Source organism: Belonocnema kinseyi, chromosome 3 (assembly GCF_010883055.1).
Source record: "Belonocnema kinseyi isolate 2016_QV_RU_SX_M_011 chromosome 3, B_treatae_v1, whole genome shotgun sequence".
Lineage (NCBI taxonomy): Eukaryota > Metazoa > Arthropoda > Insecta > Hymenoptera > Cynipidae > Belonocnema > Belonocnema kinseyi.
In genome coordinates, this window is record NC_046659.1 from 86,299,837 (window position 1) to 86,321,842 (window position 22,006).

A 22,006-nucleotide genomic window follows, 5' to 3' on the forward strand; every position below is an offset into this window, starting at 1 on the left:
CTCGATAATTGGCTAAAATAATATGTCTGCCATATCATTGAATCACAACATGCTGGAAAATAAAAAAATAATAATTTAGAACATAGGATATACATTTTTAACCAAATAGTTGAATTTTGAGCAATTATCAAATAATTTTTGAACTAAATAATTCGATCAGTAGATCTAGTGTTATTCAAAATGTTATTTGATTAATTTATAGTTCATATTTTGTACGTTGCTAATTTTTTTATCTAAAGAGTTGCCAGAAGATGAATTCTCTACAAAACAGTTGAAATTTTAACTGAAGAATGTGAATTTTCAACAAAATAGTTAATTTTGAACCCATCACCTGAATTTTCAAGAAAATAGTTAAATTTTCATTTGATTAAATAAATTTTTAACAAAAAAAGAAAATGAATTTTCAATTATAATTGTGAATCTTCAACCCAAAAAATGAACTTTGAAGAAAATAGTTCAAATTTAAAAAAAAAGTGTTGAATTTTTCACCTAAAAACATTAATATTCAACGAAAAACGTAATGGTTGATAATGTAACTAAAAAACAAAAACAATATTTAATATAAAGTAAAAAACATTTGGATTTATCCAACAAAAATGAATTTTCAACAAAATACATGAATTTTCAAGCAATCAGGTGCATTTTTACCCAAAAAACTAATATTCTATAAAAATGGACGAATTTTTAACAAAATACTTGAATCCTCAACTATATGGGTTAATAAAAAATAAAAACAGTTGCATTTCAAACCCAAAATTGATGTTCCATAAGACAAATTTTTAATGAAATAGTTAAATTTACTACAAAATTGTTGAATTTCTTAGCCGAAAATGCAATATTTCAATAAAACAGTTGGATTTCCAACTTTCAATTTTCAAATTATTGAATTTTCAAAAAAATAATTCAATTTTGATCCAAAGATGATGAATTCTCGTCAAAAGAACTTTCAAAAAAAAATAGATTTTCTTTTTGGGTTTTATTAACTCAGTTTGTGTTTAAGTGGAAAAAAGATTAAATGGCTGTGAAATAAGAATTTTTAAAACTCATAGACTGAAGAATAACATTTTAATTAAACATTGAAGTTCATTTTTAATACTTTAAAAAGATTTGGTTGGAAAGGTGGAAGTTTTGCCTCAAAAACGAAGTTAATTTTCTATTCACATAAGTTTTATTCTTGAAAAATTGTATGACATTATTTAGATATTATTTTAAAAAAATTTTGTAACTAATCACAGCGTTTTTTTACCTCTGAAGTGATTCCAAAGCCCCCCCCCCCCCAATTTTAAAGTTTACGGACGACCCCCTATCGTTTTGTCATTCGCAGTTAATATTAGCCCATCGGATTTGAAAATGGATACTTTTGGCGCGCCTGCGCAGTAATTTGACGCAGTGATTCTGTCTCCAGCTGATAGCGTGTTGATTCCACGAATCGTTGATCACGGATGCCAGGCGTATGCCACGAGACACGTAGACGATTGAAACGCCATGCCTTAGTTTAGTGAAATGAGTTATCAAAAACATTTCCCAAGGCTGCGATTTACGGTGAACATTTGATTTGAAACCGAAACGTGACCAGTGTTGAGTCTTGGAATCAACTCCCTATTTTGACACATAGTGTCGTGCCAAGCACAGTGCGGTATCAAGCGGAGGCAATTCGACGCCATGATGGTAGGTGGAACCTGTTATCATTTGGCAGCCGGTTATTTGGTCCTTTTAATAATCATTAGAAAAAACTAGAAAGAGCTGCAAAAATTTATTTCTTACTTTTTCACCACATTGCTGGCACTGTCAAAAATGTTGCAGGAGGGAATATGCGAGACCAACGATATTTTGAACAATGGGCCGTCAAAAAAGGTATGTGTTGAGATTTTGACAGTACTTTTACCAGTATCTTTTCTTTTGATTAAAGTGTGTGATAAATGAATACGCTGAGCCGTGGCAAAGAATATAGAATATCTTTGATTGTCGCTGCGCGTGCATGCTCTTTGTAACAAAACGGAAAATGATTAGCCTTGAAAAATATAAATGCAGTGAATGTTTACTTATTATGACTCACTTTATTTTTAACAAATAAAAAGGGGATGCAAGTTTGTCACAAGCGGATGTCTTTAATTAAAATATGAATAGAAGGAAATTATAGGAAATTATTGCTGAAAAGATGAACCTGATTAATTTGATTTAAATGTTTGATTAAAAAATTATTTATTTAAAAAAAGTGGTGTAACAAAATATCTCAAAAATTTCGCTCTATTGTTGTTGAAAACCTGTTTGTATTTGTTTGACTTGAATTGTTTTATACACATTTGAAAATTAAATCTACAAATAATCCCTTTCAATAAGAAAAATAATAGCAAAAATTATGCGAATTAAGTAAGAAACAATTGTGATTTTTAATCCTTTTACATGGTTAAATTAAAACTTTCAAATTATCTAAGAAATTATTTAGTATATGATAAATATTTGATGTTAGTGCTTTTCGCTGTAAATTAGTATCTTAAAAAAAATTGAATCTAAAATCATACAGTTTAGAGGACTGCAAGCTTCTAAAAAAATGTAGGTTGTGTTAATTTTTCTTACGGGAAATTTACATTTTTATGCCAAAATCATTAGATTTTGAAGGTTCATAATTTTTTAACAATTTTAGGTTACACTGGCGTTTTACCTAAAAAATTGCGGTATTTTCAAACAGAAATTATTATAATTTTGAACAAGATTTAGAATCTTTTACCAAATTTTGAATTATGTTAGGGCTTTTTTTCGGACACTCTTATGTTTAATTTTTTTTTAATTCTATGTCAAATAAGATTCACAACTTTTGAACAATTTTTGGTTATGTTTACGTTTGATAATTAGAATTAAAAAAAATATATTAAATTTTGCTGTACAATTTTAGGTCAAGCTTTAACAAGTTCAGAGTCTGTTCGTGGTTTTGGGTAAAAATTTACATTTTTATTAAAAATTCTTTAAACATCTAAGGCCATTCATAATTTTTCAGAAAATTTAAGTGAAATTGGCCTCTTTTTAATCAAACATTGGTATTTTTAAACAAAAATCAGAATTTAAAGAACATATAGAATTTTTTAAAACAATTTTGGATTAGTTTAGTGTTTTGCGTCGGGGAGAATTTGAATTTTCTACAATTAAAAATATAGGAAAATTAGAAATGAAAAAATGGTAAATTTAGTTTTTAAAAGTTGTAAATTCAACTTTTAATTTGCTTAAATTTTCAACCATTTAAAATCAAATCTTTTACAATTAAGCTTTTAAAAAATGATGAAAATTGAAAATTATATTTTTAACTGTTGAAAACCCAAGAAAAAGCGAATTTTTTATTAAAAGAAAGTGTTCAGAATGTAATTTTTACATAATTGACATGATAATTTAATAAATAAACATTTCAGTTCATAAAAACTGAAAAAGCCGATTTTTTCAAAAATAATATAGTAGTAATTATAAAAAAAAACATTACATTATGTTAGTGCTTCTCGTTTAAAATGTGTATGTCTAAAATAGATATTATAAAATAACAAGAATTTTGTTGCATATTAATTTTATATTTCAATTTAAAAAATTCGTGAAACCAAAAACATGCGCACTTAGCATGCGTGTATATTTTCTCGTATTATAAATTATATAAATGCGTTACGGAAAATGGCACAGATAAAAAATAACATTCTTATAATATATCTTGATTAAAATAATTATAATAAATCTGCAAACTAAGTTTCTATTTGCATAATAACAGGTTTCGTGATTATGTCAAATTGGAATTCCCTTAAAGGTTAATCATTGGAGTTTTTCTCACGCTCTTCCATAATTTATTTCAATATTTTACAGACAAATCCAGCGGATACCGTGGATTTGTCTGACAAATCGTTGCAAGTGGACATCTCGGATGCTCTCAGTGAAAAGGACAAAGTCAAATTTACAGTTCACACAAAAACAACGCTTCCAGAGTTTCAAAAGGAAGAGTTCTTGGTTGTTAGACAGCATGAAGAATTCGTTTGGCTTCACGATCGATTCGAGGAAAACGAAGAATATGCCGGATACATCGTACGTAATTAGAAAATTGTTTAGTTATACTCACCGCACTATTGACACTTTTTTTAAATGATGACACTATTTTGCTTCTATTTCGAAAAAAATTACACTAAAGACACTATTTTCTTACGATTCTCCGCTGATGCCGCTTTCTTTACTTTTTCTGGAAAAACTTTTTCTAAATTTCTTCGCTAATTGGTTAAAATAATATACCCGCCATCTCAAAGAATCAAAACGCACGAATAAATGGTCTCAATATTGAACTTTCAATCAATTAATTAATTTTATAACGAAAAAATATGAATTCTTAACAAAAAATTGAATAGTTCATATTTTAATTAAGAAATTATTTCGATTTAAAATTAAAAACAGTTGAATTGAAACAGAAAGGATGAATTCCCAACGAAATACTTGAATCCTCAACTAAAATTGATTAATTTTGAATGAAACAGTTGCATCCTCAACCAAGAAGATGTGTTTTCTACAAAACAGTTGATTTTTTAACCTAATAGTTAAATTTTCAACTAAAGAGATGCTTTTTTAACACAAAAAAAATAATTTTTTACCAAATGATTTAATTTATAACAGAGCAGATTAATTTTCTAGTTGAAAAGATGAATTTTCAACAGAATACGTACATTTTTTAACAAATAGTTGAATTTTAAACAGAAAAGATTAATTTTCTCTCTCTCTCTCAAAAAAAAAAAAACAACGAATTTTCAACAAATTACATAAATTTGCAATGGTTCTGATGTTAGTTCAAATTTTATTTGAATAATTTTTAGTTTCAACTTTCAACCAATTTTTAATTAAAAATAAAAACACAGCTGGATTTTATCAACAAAAGCGAATTTTAAATAAAATACCTAAATCCTCGTCTAAAACAGATTAATTTTCAGCCTAACAGATGCATTTTTAACCGAAAAATTTCATTTTCTACTAAAAAGACGACTTTTCAAGAAAATACATTTTCTACCAAAAAATTAAATTCTATACCAAATTGGTTAAATTAAGATTCGAAATACAAATTTTCTACAAAATATTTGAATTTTCAATAACAAAGTTCATTTTCAACCGAAGCAGATACATTTTTAAACAGAAACAACATTTTTACCCTAAAAAATTTGAAGTTGATAGAGAAAGAGATGCACTTTCAAAACAAAATGATCAATGTTTAACAAAACAGTTGAATTTCCAAAAAAAAAAAATTGTTTAGCCTGGAAAAAATTGAATCGATTGAATGCATTAACCAAAAAGACGAATTTTCAAAAAAAGCCTTGCATTTTTAACTAAGAAGTATAACTTCTTAACCAAATCATTGTATCTTCAATCAAATAATTCATTTCATGAAGCCTGCGATGAATAAATTTGTTTTAAATACTTTTGTTTTTATTGTTCATTTGGAAAACATTTTTATCAACAAAGGGCTGACATAATAAAATCGTATTATTTTGAACAAAGAGGACTATTGTTCCCTGTATTATTTCACATTTAAGTGCGAAATTGGTTAAACAAGTGAGATAGAGAATAGCGTCAACAGATTTTTTTTTGTTTTTTTAAAAGGAAAGATATTGTCATTTTTGTAAAAAACACTTAGATTTTGGCGTTTTGGAGACAAAATATTATTGCAGAAAAAACAAATTAGAATAAAGAACAAAAAATTAAGTATCTGCATTAGTCAAAATACTTATAACTTTATTAAAACAGAACTTCCTTTGGATTTTTAAAGAAAATTAAAAGATCTAATTTTCTTTTTATCATTCAGGTATAATGGCTGATCTTTTCAACTTTTAACAAAGGTGTTGAATTTTTCACCTAAAAAATATTAATTTATAACCGAAAATCTAATGGTTGACATTTTAAATAAAAAAGATTTTAATGCAAAATAAAAAACATTTTGATTTAACACACAAAAATCAGAGTGGCCGCTAAACCGGGAAATGACCGAGAATTTTCTGAGACCGGGAAATAACAGTGAATTTATTTCTTGAACGGGAATTTTTCGAATTTTAAGAAGAAAAATTTGCTCAAGTTTGATTTCAACAGTTTTGTAAATAAGTAAAGTATAAAAAAACTGAACAATAATTGATTTGACAAAACGATTCTAAATCCGTTCAAAATTTGCGAATTTCCAGATTGTAACTGCTTGAATTCGAAAGTCTTTATACGAATTGAGATTAATATGATATCATTTATTCCTATAATTTTGTTTTTAAATAACAATTTTAATTATTCATCAATAAAATATTTTTAATCCAAAGTTTTAGGTCTTCCTTTATATTATTTTTTTATATTAAATTGAATAAATAAATAAATAAATTATTTTTATTAGTTTTCTTAGCCATTAAGAATTGCACTGTTTATTATTTGTAAACAAAATTTGAGTAATTTCAAAAGATATTTCGTAGTTTTGAGAAGATTCAAAATGAATTAAAAACTTGAAATGTCTTCAAGTAATTGAAAAGAAGTGTGTTAACATTTTTGTTTAGAACTTCTAAATATATTTTAAAATTAACCGAATTTTTCCTAAAAATTTTGGAAAATCCTGCAAATTAAAAAAAAATCCTTAAAATCTTGCAGGTTCTGTTTTTGTCATTTTGGAAATCCCTTTAAATCTTTTTAAATTTTCTGTTACAATAATTTTTCAAAATGAAAAATCCCATTCAATTTTCCTAGGAATCTTAAGAAAATGTATTTATTCGTTTTAGGTCTTTCAGAATTCTTAAAAAGTTTCGAAATTTTTTGGATGAAATCTGCAAAAATCTGCATTTTGTTTTAAATTCGGCTGTGGGTATTTGCACCAAAATTTCGGCACGAATAGCCCATTTTTTTGGGTCACAAACTTCGTTTAAAAGATTTAAAATAATTTAAAGTTCTAAATTTAATTTTAGTATTTTTTAAGCTTCTAAATATCTCTTAAAATTACTCTAATTTTTTCTACAAATAATAAGTGTTCCTATTGTTATTTATAAATTTAAATTTTAAGGATTTTGTTTTAATTTGCAGAAATTTCTAAAAGTTGCAGGAAAAATATAATTCATTTAAAAATATATTTAAACGTTTCGAAAAAATTTCACAAATGATTTTAAATTTGGAAAAATATAAAACCACTTCTAGGTATCTCAATATTTTGAAATAACATTTTTAAGTTTTTGAAGGATGCTTAAACTATTTAAAATGAAAATAATTCAACTTCTAATTTAAAAACTGTCAAGTTAAAAAAATTAATTTTTAATTTTTTAATTTGTCTAGCTTAAAATTACTTAAAAAAATATTAATTTGAAAATTTTTAAAGTTCATCGCTTGATTCTTTAATTTAGAGTATTGAAAATGTTAACGTGGATTCATATTTTTGGAATTTAATCTGAATCTTTGAACTCTATAATTGATTAAAGTTCTAAATTTTGAAGTTGAACTGCATTTCATTAACAAAATTTCAATTGGAAAGTGTTATTACCTTCCATTTCATACATGTAAATTTAAATGGTTGTTTATTATTTATTACTTTAAATGGATAAATTTTTAGACTAGAATTCGATTTTTTTAATTTCACTGACCGTGAAAAATGTTTGAAAACCGTGAAATGTAGAATTGACATTCTACAAAAAAAGACGAATTTTCAACAAAATACTTGAATCTTTAACTAAAATGGGTTATTAAAAAAAATAGTTGTATTTTAAATCCCAAAATTGATGTTCCATACAAAATGTTTTTAACCAAATAGTTAAATTTACTATAAAATTGTTGATTTTTTTAGCCGAAAATGCGATATTTCAAGAAAACAGTTGAATTTTCTACAAAATAATTCAATTTTGAACCAAAGAAGATGAATTTTCGTAAAAAATTTAATATAATGTTTTACTTTTTAACCGAAAAGAAAGATTTTTCAACCAACTTTTGCATATTAATCTGCTTCATTAGCCTTAGAAGTCAAAATACTCATAACTTTATTAAAACAGAACTAACTTTGGATTTTTAAACAAAATTAAAAGATCTATTTTTCTTTTTATCATTTCGGTATTTTTTTTTATATTTAAGTATAAAAATTATCAATGTTTTCGTAACTTATTTGGGCATGTGTCTGGAACCTTTCACTTTTCAATAGAAAAATAAATGATAGAAGTTTTTTATGCGCACTATTGAAAATTTGACTAGAATACCTTAATATATTTATTTAATGTTATTCTGTAATTATGCAGACGAAAACTGCTGCCCTCAAATAGATATAAATTATTTTTAAAAATATTTAATATTTAATTACATCAATGACTCACATGAATATGACTTTTTTCTGTACCTTTACACTCGTAAAACCAAATGACCGGGAAATTTATGAGACAAGGAAAAACCGGGAAATTACAGTGGCTTTATTTTTTGACCGGGAATTTTACAAAATTTTAAAATAAAAAATTTGTCCAACTTTGACTTCAACCGTTCTTTAAATAATTAGTTAAATTGTGATCTTTTTCAATTATGATATCATTCAGTTTAGAATACGTAATTCGAAAATCTTTCAATTTAAAAACTTTCCACTTTTAATTTTTTTAAATGACTTATACAATTAAAAATGAGAAGATTTTTGATAAAAAACATTTTTAGATGGTCAGCTGTAAATATAAATAAATTCTTGATTCTTAAAATTAAATTTTAATTTAAAAATGAAAAAGTCTTTTTAGTTAAACAAATGTAAAACCTCGATTGAAACATTATACACAATTTTCAATTTTCAAAAAACTTCAAAATAATATATTCATAGCCAAAGGTTTTTATTTTTCAAATATTATTTCAGTTTAAGACATTCCATTTTAAACCATTTAATTTGAAATTTGTCAATTTTGATTGTTCTAGTTAAACAAATTTAATTTGTAATTTAATTTGTTCGATTTCGATATAGAAAATAACAATTGAACACTGGTTATTCTTAGAAATAATCAGAAAGTTGAAGAAATTAAGAAAATTTTTTAACAAATTAAAAATTAATTTGACATTTTAAATGATTTTAAATAATTTAAACGAAGTGTCTACATATACTGATAAGAAACGGCTATTTGTATTAAAATTTCGGTGTAAACAGTCCACGGCCTAATTTGAAATCAAATATAAATTTTGGCAGATTTCGATAAAAAATTTCAAAGCTTTTCAAGAATTTTGAAAGGACTTTAAGGACATTTGCTGAATTTTGAAGGATTTTAACAAAAATTTAAAGAATAGTTCGAATCATTATAGAAGATGTTTAGAAGTTCTGAAAAAAATTAAAAATAATTTAAAATTTAAAAAAATTTGAAACAAGATGTCCATGTTTCAAGATTTTAAAATAAAATTTTGAAATTTGTGTTCAGTTTAAAAAAATATATAATCGTTCAGTTTTTCATGTTTCTAGCTTAAAATAGCTTGAAATTATATAACTTTGAAAAAATTTTAATCATTGATTAGTTCTTCAATTGAGATTATTAAAAATGATAATTTGGATATATATTTTTGGAACCGAATGTATTTAATTTTAAATTGTTTAGTTGAAAAGTATTGAAAAGCTTCCATTTTACACGTATAAATTATTAAGCATTTGAATACAACATTTTTGAATGAAAAAACGTTTATACTTTAATTTTAAAAGTTTAAAATTCAAGCATTCCACTTTGAGTGCTTTAATTTGCAGCTTAGTTTTTATCACTTTAAATGGAAAAAGTGTTGGCAATAGAGTATAATTTTTTAAATTACATTGACTGTGGGAAATGACTGGGAATTTTTTTCTTTGTTTAAAATGGCCACCAACTTCGGTAAAATAAAATGGAATAACCCTATGATACAATAAAATGATAAAAGTTAATTTTTTTTTTTAATTTTCGTCAGATTCCACCATGTCCACCTAGACCGGATTTCGATGCATCTCGAGAAAAATTACAAAAACTCGGCGAGGGCGAAGGAAGCATGACAAAAGAAGAGTTCTCCAAGATGAAACAAGAATTAGAAGCGTAAGCAGTTTTATAATTTTTCCTACTTCTACAATCAATTTATTGGGGAATTTTTGGTACCGAGATTTCCGATGACTAATTTCCTCGGACCGGGAAATCCCAGGGATATTATTTACTACGTTTTATCATTTTTTTTCTGAGAGGAATATAAAAAAAGTCTATTACGACATGCTGAGTAAAATGCATGTTTTTAAATTATCGCTGATGTAATTTGGTCGTGCTATTTACTTTTTTTTCGTGAAATTTTGTCCATGGAACAAAACAAATTTAAATGCCTGATTGATGTTTTTTTTAAGTCTTTGAAACATAGGGGCATATATACATTCGAAAAATATTGATTTGATTAATTCAAGAAGGTCATTTATGCCTTTTGTATTTACAGAGAATATTTAGCCACGTTTAAGAAAACAGTGGCGATGCACGAAATGTTTTTAACAAGACTGGCGCATCATCCCGTTTTTCGGAATGACCACAATCTCAGAGTATTTCTTGAATATGATCAAGATCTTTGTGTTAGAGGTAAGATTATTATTGAAATGTTCATAAATTATTATTACTTTTGCTTAAGACTGTAGTGTTGGGTAAGTTCTTAAAAAAAAGAAACTCGTTACAAGTTACAGTACCGACTAAAGTGACTTAAATTTCCTTTAAAAGTTTTTTTTTGTATGTAGAAACGAAATTTTGGGTTTTAATAATAACAGTATCTGAAGGATAGCAGTACAAAATTAGATAACTAATGTTTTTTCTGAAAATGGGTGTATTGCAAATAAAATTATTGAAAAATGAAATGCACGTTGTGTGTTAAAAGGATTTGTTACGTGTGCGTAATTTTAAAATGAAAAAAAAGAACTCGCAGTAATTGTACAAAGATTTAATATGAATTAACTTTACGCTCCAAAGAAACCTGGTGAGTGAAAAACAAACCTAGCCAATAACAATTTAAAAAAAAGTCAGGTATTTTTATTCGCCAGGGAAAAGTCAGGAATTTAAAGAAAAAAAATCTTGCAAAATTCATATTTTGGCGATAAAAAGGTTAGCTTCAATCTTTTTTGAATGAAAATTCAACTTTTTTTAAAAAACTTGTTCTTTTTAATTTAAAAAATTCATCGGGCTTAGTTGAAACTTAAACTCTTTCGTAGAAAATTTACTTGTTGCTTAAAATTCATATTTGATATATTTTGTAGATGAAACTGCAACCTTTTTTTTTGCAAATTTGTCTTCTTGTTCAAAAATGAATCTGTTTGAGTAAAAATTTCATCTTTCTTGGATAAAAATATGTATAAACATTTGGTTGAAAATTCAACAATTTTCTTTAAAAGAAACGTCCGTTTTCATTGCAAAATTCAACTTTTCGTAGAAAATTTAATTCATATTTTGGTGATCAAAAGTCAAACAAAAATTTTTTTGAATGAAAATTCAAATACTTTTTTAAAAAACTTGTCCTTTTGATTTAAAAATTCATCTGTTTTAGTAGAAATTTTATCTTTTTTCTATAAAAATAAATCAGTTTATTTCAAAATTAATCTTCTTTGCTTGAGGATTCAAATATTTTGTTTAAAAGTTTTTGTTAAACTACTTTGTTAAGAAATAATTTTTTTTTAAAGATTAATATTTTTAGTTGCAGAGTAATTAGAAATTCAAAAAAGGGACAAAAGTTGAACTACTTTGTTGACATTTAATTTTTGTACAGTATATTCGTCTTGTGGTTCAGATGCTATACAATTCCGGCAATTTTTTTTTCTTTCATGATTGAAAAATCTTTATTTGATGAAAGTTCGTCTTTTTGGTATTAAAATTCATTATTGTTGGATGAAGTTTGACTTTTTTTTAGTTGAAATATTAACTATTACACTTTTTTGTTTAAAATAAACGAATAGAATTGGAAAATTCTGGTTAAAATATTACAAGATTAAAGTGTTGGTATTTGAATTTTAATGGCCAGGTAAAATGAAAATTATGTAAAAGAAAAATTATTTTTTAGTAATTTTTACAAATTTTACGAAAAGGAGAATAAATATTGTCTGTAAACCCCCACCTTTTTTTATTATCCTTAATATTTGGTTTAGTTTCTGCTTAATAGACGGAAGACATTTTAACAGCGTTATGCGGGCTGAAAGATTTTTGAGGACAGGAGAATTTTTTTTCCTAAAAATATAATTTTTTGATTTTTCTCGTAAACAATGCAAGATATCGCAAAAGAGCAAGAGAGATATTTTTCATAAAACTTTTTTAGGAGTGCAAACTTTTATTTTAACATTTTTTGTTTCTCTCGTTTGCGAGAAAAATGAGGAAATACGATTTTTCAAAAAAGAAAATTCTCCTGGCCAAAAAAGTTATTCCGATTACAGAAAACTTACAAGATTTCTTCCTTAAAAAAGTAAAAATTCAGCAAGAAATTGATAAAAATATAAGTTATAAAGGTTCAAAGAAATTTTTTTTAAACTGCAAAAAATTCAAACACGTAGAATTTCGTTGTTTTTTTTCGCAAATGCAAAAAATTCATAGCACCTAATTTCTTCTGAAAAACAACATATTTTCTTCCCGAGGGATTCTACGACTTTAAGTGCTTGATTGGAAATGTATTCGGTCAATTATATTTTTATTAATTCTTTATTAGCATTTATCATCTTTTGTGTAAAACAATTAGAAATAAAAATTACTTTTGAAATATTTAAGTATAAGCTGGCATAGAGAGCAACTGAAAGTTACAAGTTGCAGAAAAATTGGAACTAAGTTACAAGTTACTTGTTAAAATTAAATAATTTACAAAAATACTGATGCCTATAAAATATTGAAATACTATTACTTCAGGTAAAAACAAGATGGAAATGTTTGGAGGTCTTGTGAAGTCGCTTTCCAAAACAACGGATGAGTATTACTTGTCCGCAACTGTGAAGGATGTGAACGACTTTTTTGATCAAGAAATGTCATTCCTGCATCAGTATAATAATAATTTAAAAGAAGCGACGAGTCGCGCTGATCGTCAAACAGTAAAACACAAAGATGTAGCTGATTCGTATATCAAAATTTCAAGCAATCTTCTTCAGTTAGCCACCTCAGACGCTGGAAAATTGGAAAGGTTTTTAACAAAAGTTGCCGAAGCCTTTGAAAAAATCAGGGTAAGGATGATTTGCCATTTTTTCTAGATATTTTATTTCATCATTAATAATAATCAAGGGGTGTACTACTCGAATAGTGAGTGAACACGAGATTTCAAAGATATCAAAGAATTTCTAGAAATTTGAGAGGTTTCTAAAGATTTGAAAAGATTGGAAAAGATGTGAAATAGAGTGAAATCTTGCCTACTTCCAAGGTGACTTTAGTTTTGAAGTCATATTGTATATTCTAATTTTTTACTCACCATATTAGATTTTAGAGATTCACAATTTTTGAAGAGTTTTTTACTTGCCTTAACATTTTACATCGACAATTCGTATTTTCGGACAGAAAACATAATTTAAACAAGATTTAGAAACTATTGACAATTTTTGATTATGTTAGTATTTTTCGTCGTTAATTTATATTTGAAATGAGAATATTATCTTTTGTAAAAAATTAATGACATTTCAAAGAAAATAAAATTTTTGTATGCGATTGTACGTTATCTTGGCAATTTTTCACCGGCAAATGGTATAATTTTCATAGAAGATTTTCAATATTGGAACAAGTTACAGGTTACCGTATTTCGCCGTAATCGTTTATTTTAAACACAAATAATTAAATATTCAAGGAAGAGTTCCAATTTTGAATAATTTCTTATTATTTTACGTAAGTGTGTAGTTGAGAATTGGGATTTATAATTATTTTTCATCACGAGATTTCAGAGTAGATTCACAATTTTTTTACAATTTTAGATTATTTTAGTTAGAGTTTTATACAGGAAATCGATATTTTTAGTGGAAAACAATTGAACTTAAAAAAGATTAAAATTTTGTTTCGGTAAGTTGTCCTGCCAAAAGTTATATATCTGAAAAAATAGTTTTTTGTATGATTTTAAGAATCAAAATCTTATAACGGATGTAATTTCAAATAAAAAACATTTTTTATAAAAAATATTAAAATTCACAAAAAAATCATTAATTTTAACCATTATTTTTAAATTGAATTTTCTCTTACCGGTGCTTCTTCCCAATTTTTGAACAATGATTGCTTTTTCCGGGAAAACATTCTTCATAACTCTACTGTTTTCAATTTTGACAGTAAATTTTTGTATGGCTTCCAAATATTATATGTTCGGATTATTTAGTTATTTTAAAAATTGGAAACAGTAGAGTTATAGAGAATGTTTTCCCGAAAAAAATACGCCGTCTTTTATTAAAATGCAATTATTTTTAAAAAATCTGTAAGAAGTGCCGGTTAAAAAAATTCAATTGCAAAAAACATGATTAAAATTAATGATTTTTTTGAGATATCTGACTTTTGGCACGGAAACTATCTTAAAAATTTTACGTTTTGCTCGAGTTTTTCACCGACAATCGGTATAGATTTTCACGGGAATTCGGGAGTAGATTCACAATTTTTTAAAACAATTTTAGGTGATTTCGATGTTTTATACCGGAAATCGATATTTTAAATAAAAAATCATTGAATTCAAAGTCTACCATTTTTTAACAGACATATGTTTTGTTTGAGTTTATAACAGATTTACCAATTTTGAATAATTTTATGTTATGTTTCAATATTTGAATTTGTATGAATTTAAATTTTTAATACAAAATTATTAGCTTCGAAAAAAGATTCACAGCATTTGAACAATAATATGTTATTTGAAACAAAAATCATTGGACATAAAATATTAAAATTTTAAATTTTCAACAATTTTAATTTAAATTTCAGATTTAAATTTTCATCATAATGTTCATCAGTTGTTGATAATAAATTATGATTAAAACTTTAAAAATACATTTTGTAAATATTTAAAGATAATAAAAATGTCAAATGATTGTCAAAATGTGAAATAAACATATGTCAAAATATGCAAATATTTCCAGAAAGTGGAAGGTCGCGTCGCTTCTGATGAAGATTTGAAATTGTCAGACACGTTGCGTTACTACATGAGGGATTCAGCTGCAGCAAAAAGATTGCTGTTTAGAAGATTAAAAGCTCTGCACGCTTACGAGACAGCGAACAGAGCGTTGGAGAAAGCTCGTGCCAAAAATAAGGATGTTCATGCCGTAAGTATTATATAATTAATATAATAAAGAAGTGATAATTTCTGAATTAATTTTATTTATTAGAAAAAGATTTAATGCTTTTAATGCGCATAGTCACAAGCATAATAGCATAAAGTTGGAGGTTAATTTCAGACTTCACAATCTTTCCCATATTCCCGTCTTCTCCCCTTATTTAAGAAGAATTATTTTTTTCCCCCGTCATTAAGAAAGCTCTAGTTTTTCTTGTTTTTTCTTCACTTATTATGACTGAATTAATAGAGCGCAATCAGAAAATCCAACTATTTTTCATTGAAAGTTAAATGTTTGGAATTGAAAAGTCGATATATGATATTTTTGGTTAAAAATTTGACTATTTGGTTGTAAATGTCATTCATTTGTTTAAGATTTAACTGTTTCGTTAAACATTTGACTTTTTAGATAGAAAATTCGGCCTTTTGAATCGAAACTTTATCTTGTAGTAAAGAAGTACTTTTTGGTCAGAAATTTATCTTTTTCGGTTGAAAGTTAATTATTTTTCTTGTAAATATATGCAATTATATTTTTGTTCCTAAAGGTTATAAATTCTACGATTTGGTTAAAAATGTAATTGTTGTGGAAATTTTTTTTGTAAATTCAACATTTTGTCATAGAGATTTTGTCTTTTATAAATTAAAAATTCATCTTTTTGGTAGACAAATCATCTTTTCTGTTTAAATTCTTCTGGTGAAAATTCAATTTTTTATTCAACATTCAGTTAAAAATTCGTTTTTTTTGTCCTCAAAATTCTACTGTTTTTTTAAAAATCAGGGTGGCCGTTGGGCCAGGAAACCGGGAAATGACAATGAATTTATTTTTTGACCTAAGCAAATTTTCCATTTTAGATTTTTATTTTCAAGCGTTTTTTTTAATTTAAAGATTTTAAAAATGCAGTCTTGGAAGATTTCAACAATTGAAAATTAAAAACGTTTGAAATTGAATATTTTTGATACACAACATTTACTTGATCAACTCTAAGTATAAAATAATTATTTTAAAATTTTACCTCTATTTGAAGTATTTAAAAGTGGACAATAATTGATTTGTTAAGACGATTCTAAATTCTTTCAAAATTTAAAAATTTCCAGAGTTCAATGTTAAAAATTAGACTGGTTCAATTGAAAAGCCTTAGTCGTAAAAAAATGTAAATAATTTAAAACTGAATTGATTGAAATAGAGAGCCTTGAATAGTTTAAATGTTAAGGATCTTTTAAACTTTAAACGTTACTATTCTAATTCTTCTATTTAAAAAATGAATTATTTTCAAGTGAAATTGTTGAATTTTTATATATAAATAACAATTGAACATTTATTATTTATAGAACAATTCGAATAATTTTTAGAGATACTCAGATGTATTAAAAAGATTCAAAATTAATTAAAAACTCGAAATGAGGCTTCAAACAAATTTCAAACATTTTTTAAGATTGCTAGGAAAATTAAAAATGATTTTTTATTTTGGAAAATCATTTGAAATTCAAATCTTTTTAAAATATGTTTATAAGTTGTGACAAAGTTTTAGTAATAATTTCAAATATGAAAAAAGGTAACAATACGCATATTTGTCAAGACTTAATTAAAAATTTGAAGCCTTTTAAGGATATCTAAGCTATTTTAAAATAAAATTATTTAACTTCTAATGTGAATTTTTTTTAGTTTAAACAAATTTAATGGTTCAAATTTTAAAGTTTCTAGCTTAAAATTGGTTAAAGTACTATCATTTTAATAATTTGTAAACTTATTCATTGATTTTTTAATTTAGAGTTTTGAAAATGATAACATGGATTTATATTTTTGGAACCGAATCTGAATCTTTGAACTCTACAATTTATAAAAGTTAAAAATTCTGCATTTCTCAGTTTAAATGCATTTAATTAAAAAATTATTAAATGAAAAGTGTTAGTACTTTCCATTTTATAGGTTCGAATTGTTCAATTTGATTGACTGAAAAATAAATGTTTCCAAACCTGGAAAAAAATCGGGACTTTCTTTTTGGATTAAAACGGCTACCCTGAAAGAGTCTACTGTTTATATATTTTTTATTCATCACTGGCAGTTAAAAAAACTATTAATAGATTGAAATTTTAATATTTGTTGTAAAAAGTAGTAATAAATAATAATTCAATATAATGAAATTGAATGAACAATGTATTAAAAGTTAAATCTTTTTATTGAAAGAGTCTAATAATATATTTTTGGTTGAGAATCCATCTCTTTTTGGTTACAATTCTACTATTTGGTTCAAAATTCGTCTTTCTACTTAGAAAATTTGACGATTTTGATTGAAAATTCATTCTTTGGATTTAAAAGTTTTCTTTTTTTAATTGAAAGTCAAATTTTTTACTTAAAGAGTCTGCTGTTATATTTTTGTTTTAAAATTCATTTCTTTTGATTAGAAATTCTACTATTTGATTAGAAATTACATTACTTTGTTCAAATTTGAATTATTTTCCTAAAAAATCATCTTTTTTTTATTTAACTAATCTTTGTACGTTGAAAATTTTACTATTTGGTTTAAAATTTAATCATTTTCGTAAAAAGTTTTTCTTCTCGAAAATTTAACATTTTGGTGAAAATTCAACTTTTCCAATTCAAAACTCACTTAAAAATTCTCTGCTGGAAAATTGTATTATCTTATCCAAAATTAATACTTTTTTCAACGAAAATTTTACTGTTTTGTTGATTATTCATGCTTATGGATAAAAAAGAATCGTCCTTTTGAATGGAAAAGTCATCTTTTGATTGAAAAGTAATATTTTTTGGTTGAAAGTAAAATCTTTTTATGTAAAGAGTCTACTGCTAATATATTTTTTGTTCATATTTCATCTCTGCCGGTTAACAAATCTATTAATTTTTTTAAATTTCATATTTTTTGGTAAAAATTAACAATAAGTAATAATTTAATATAATATTAATTATATTCAAAATTTTTGTTAAATATTCGTGTTTTTGGATTCCATATAAAATCTTTTTATTTCAAGAATGTAATAATATATTTCTCGTTCAGAAACCATATCTTTTGGTTAAAAGTTTACTATTTGTTTGAAAATTGAACTATTTTGTGAAAAAGTAATATTTTTTGGTTGAAAGTTCCATTTTTTTTGTTGAAAGTTGGTCTTTCTGCTTAGAAAATCCGACGATTTGGATTGAAAATTCATTCTTTGGATTAAAAAATTTTCTTGATCAATTGAAAGTCAAATATTTTTATTTAAAGAGTCTACTGTTATATTTTTGGTTCAGAATTCATCTCCTTTACTTAAAAATTTTACTATGTGGTTGCAAATTTCATTACTTCGTTGTTATATAAATTATTTTCTTAAAAAGTGATCTTTTTTATTTATTTAAAATAAATCTTTGTTGGTTGAAAATTCAACTATTTGGTTACAAATTCCACTCTTTTGATGAAAATTCTTCTTTTTTGTTGTTGTAAGTTGAACTATTTGCCTGTAAATGCAAATCTTGGGTAAAAAATTTAACTGTTTCAGGGAAAATTGATATTTTTTCGTAATAAATGTTTTTTAAAGATATGATTCCCCTATTGTTACCCTAGTTTCTTAAATAGTTACTAGGTTTCCCCTTTTTAGCGCATTTTTGACTGTGAAGTCTGTAATTTCTTTTGTCATCAATTGTACAGTCTGAAGTACATAGGATAATAAATTTTAAAATATAAAAGCATTAGAATCGATAAAGATTGTGTGTAATTTAGAAGCTACACAATCTCTAACTAGTGCTTCCATTTTTCTTGCTCTTCAAGGCACTGGAAGTTGCAGAGGTGTGTCATATTTCCATACGTGTAATTGTTATCATGTGAAAACGTTATTTTTAAGATTCTTCTTCCTGAAGTCAGACATTCTGAAAACCTGTTAAATTTTCATTCATTTGATACAGACAGCATCTAGTATTCTTCAGGCACAAGAATCATTGATATCAAAAATTGGGTTATATTTTTCAGCATGTCATTATTTGAAATTTGCATGTACATATTTATTTTTTACTTTCAAAGAATCTATTGCAGTAAATTTAATTTTTATGTAAAAATGCTTTTAAAATGATTGCAAAAAAAATGTCAGTTCAGAGAGTAACTTTTTTTCCATTAGGCGGAACAAACCCAAACAGAAGCCTGTGAAAAGTTTGAACAAATGTCGGAAAAAGGAAAAGAAGGTAGGTTACTAGTTTGGAAAGTTTATACTAGGAAATATTTGGAGGAAATTATCAGTTAAATTGAAATATTTTTACATTTTTCGGTAGAATTAACGGACTTCAAGACCAGAAGGGTAGCTGCCTTCAAAAAGAATCTCATAGAGCTTACCGAATTGGAAATCAAACATGCAAAGGTAATAAATGAATCGTTTTGATTACTGAGACTTTTTTGTAAAGATTAAACTTTACACACTTTCCGCTAATTCCCTGCTATATTTTTGGTTACAATTTTTAAAATTTGTTTGAAAATTTAATTATTTTGACAGAAAGTCATATTTGTTGGTCGAAAATTTTTGGTAGAAATTCGGTAGAAATTTTACAGAGTCTACTAGTGTATTTTTGGTTAAGAATTTATCATTTCTTGGTAAAAAAAAGTCTACTATTTCATTGACACTTCAACTTTTTTTTGTAAAAAGTAATCTTTTTTCGATGGAAGATAATTATTTTTAATTTAAAAGTCTGCAATTATATTTTTGGCTTAGAGTTTATATCGTTTATTTTAAAATTGTATTATTTGATTGAAAATTGTATTACTTCTTTGGTCAAAAGTTGAACTGTGTTGTTAAAAAGTTATTTTTTGCAATTAAAAATTAAATATTTTAAATTGAAAAGTTCACTATTATAGTTTTCGTTCAGAATTAATCTCTTTTAGTTCAAAATTAAACTGTTTTGTTGAATATTCAACTGTCTTCTGAAAAATTCTTCGTCTCTTATACTTGAAAGTTGAACTATTTTCTTGGAAGTTTTTTTTTAAATTTTAAAGTCAACTTTTTTCTCAAACATTCGGCTTTTTAGCTTGAAGATCTAAATTTTTATCTACTTTGTTGAAAGTAGAAATTCTTTGTTTTAATTCGAAAGTCTTCGTCATTAAAATAAAATCTAAACGCCTGTTCGACACTTTATAAACTATTTTAAATATAAAAATAACTTCACAATAATATATTCGTAATTAAAGACTTTTATTAATTTTCAAATATTTTATCAGTCTAAAATATTCAATATTTAACTCATTCATCAATATTTCACTGTTCATTTAAGACAAGTAAATTTAAATCAAATATTTATTAAAAGTAAACAATTTGAAATTAAATTCTTTGATATAGAAAGCAATGAATCGTTACAAGTTCGAAGAGCTTTTGAACTTTGAATCTTACAATTGTAATTGTTCTATTTGAAATATGTTTATTTTGTAAGTAAAATTGTTGAATTTTAAAAGATTTTGAAAATTGTCAAAAAAGAATCTGGAATATTTTCGGGAAATTTGTTTAAATTTCGAGGATTTTCTAAAAATTGTAGGAGAAATTCGATAAATATATTTGAAGATTACTCGATTTTTTTTTATTTTTAGTAAATCCTGCAAATTAAAAAAAAATTCCTTCAAATCTTTCATATTCTTTTCGACAATTTTCGATTCATTTTTTATTTTCTTAGCAATTTAAAGAAAATGTGTTTATTCTTTTGAAAACTTTCACAACTCTTAAAAAGCTTCTACATTTTTTATTTAAAATCTGATAAAATTTACATTTTCTTTTAAATTAGGCTGTAGGTATTTGCATCGAAATTTCGGTAAACATTATCGGCAAAAATTTCAAAATTATTTAAAACTTAAAAAGTTTAAAATCCAATTGAAAATAATTTAACTTCTAATTTAACAAGTGTTCAGTTTAAAAAATTTTAATTTTTCCATTTTTAATGTTTCAAGCTTAAAATTGTTTAAAATCAGATAATCAAAAAATTTGAAGTTATTTAATTGATTGTTGAATATAGATTAGTGAAAATTATTACGTGGATTTATATTTTTGGAACTGAATTTGAGTCTTTGAACTCTATAATTGATCAAAGTTGAAAATTCTAAATTTTTCTGTTTATCTGCATTTTATTTAAAAGTGTGAGTACCTAACTTTCATTTTATAGGTGTAAATTGTTAAACATTTGAATATAGCATTTTGTAGTTAAAACACTTTTAAACTTAAATTTTAAATAATTTAAAATTCAAGAGTTCCACTTTGAGTGCTTTAATTTGTAGTTTATTTCTTATTACTTTAAATAAAAAAATGTTTAGCTTTAGAGTTGACAAATTTGTAAGTTTTATTGACCGTGGAAAAAGTTTGCGAACCGGGAAAAGATCGGAAATTTTTTTCATCGATTAAAACGGCCACCCTCTATTTTGTTGAAAATGCAATACATTTCGACTTGAAATCTAAAATATTTAAAGCATTTCGTATTGAATTCAATATTTCACTCATATTATTTTTATTTAAAAGAATTTATTCCCCTATTTTCGTAAAAAAATCATCCTTTTTGCCCTGTTTTGAGATAATTTTGGACTCTGAAGTCTAAAAGGATTTAATAATATAAAATGAATTTATTTAACAGGCCCACGCTGAGCAGCTCAAGAAATGTTTAGCCTCACTTCGAGAAGAATGATTCTGCGAATCATTTTGCCATTACATAAATTGCGCATCTTGTATGCAAAACGAGGTATCCAACATCATTTTGATAATTTCATTGTATATTATATTTTTTGTTATCATCAGCTGCAGTAGGGTGTCGATAAGAAATATTGTATTATCGATTGCATTCTGCTGGGTTAGTCAGGGGGGG

At 25.2% G+C, this 22,006-nt stretch overlaps 1 protein-coding gene across 2 annotated transcripts; it reads left to right on the forward strand.

Annotated features, from left to right (window-relative positions):
• The first annotated feature begins 1,421 nt into the window (after positions 1–1,421).
• On the forward strand, positions 1,422–21,992 carry LOC117170129 (sorting nexin-6). Of its 2 annotated transcripts, XM_033356668.1 has the most exons (10): positions 1,422–1,668; positions 1,804–1,854; positions 3,838–4,053; positions 9,892–10,013; positions 10,396–10,532; positions 12,825–13,132; positions 15,005–15,187; positions 19,300–19,363; positions 19,451–19,536; positions 21,779–21,992. In XM_033356668.1, the coding sequence occupies exons 1-10, from the start codon at positions 1,663–1,665 to the stop codon at positions 21,827–21,829; spliced, it is 1,224 nt and encodes a 407-aa protein (XP_033212559.1). In that variant the 5' UTR covers positions 1,422–1,662; the 3' UTR covers positions 21,830–21,992. The 2 variants fall into 2 exon arrangements, with proteins under 2 accessions (XP_033212559.1, XP_033212558.1); XM_033356667.1 differs by lacking the exon at positions 1,422–1,668 and having other exon boundaries at positions 1,675–1,854.
• The last annotated feature ends 14 nt before the right edge of the window (positions 21,993–22,006 follow it).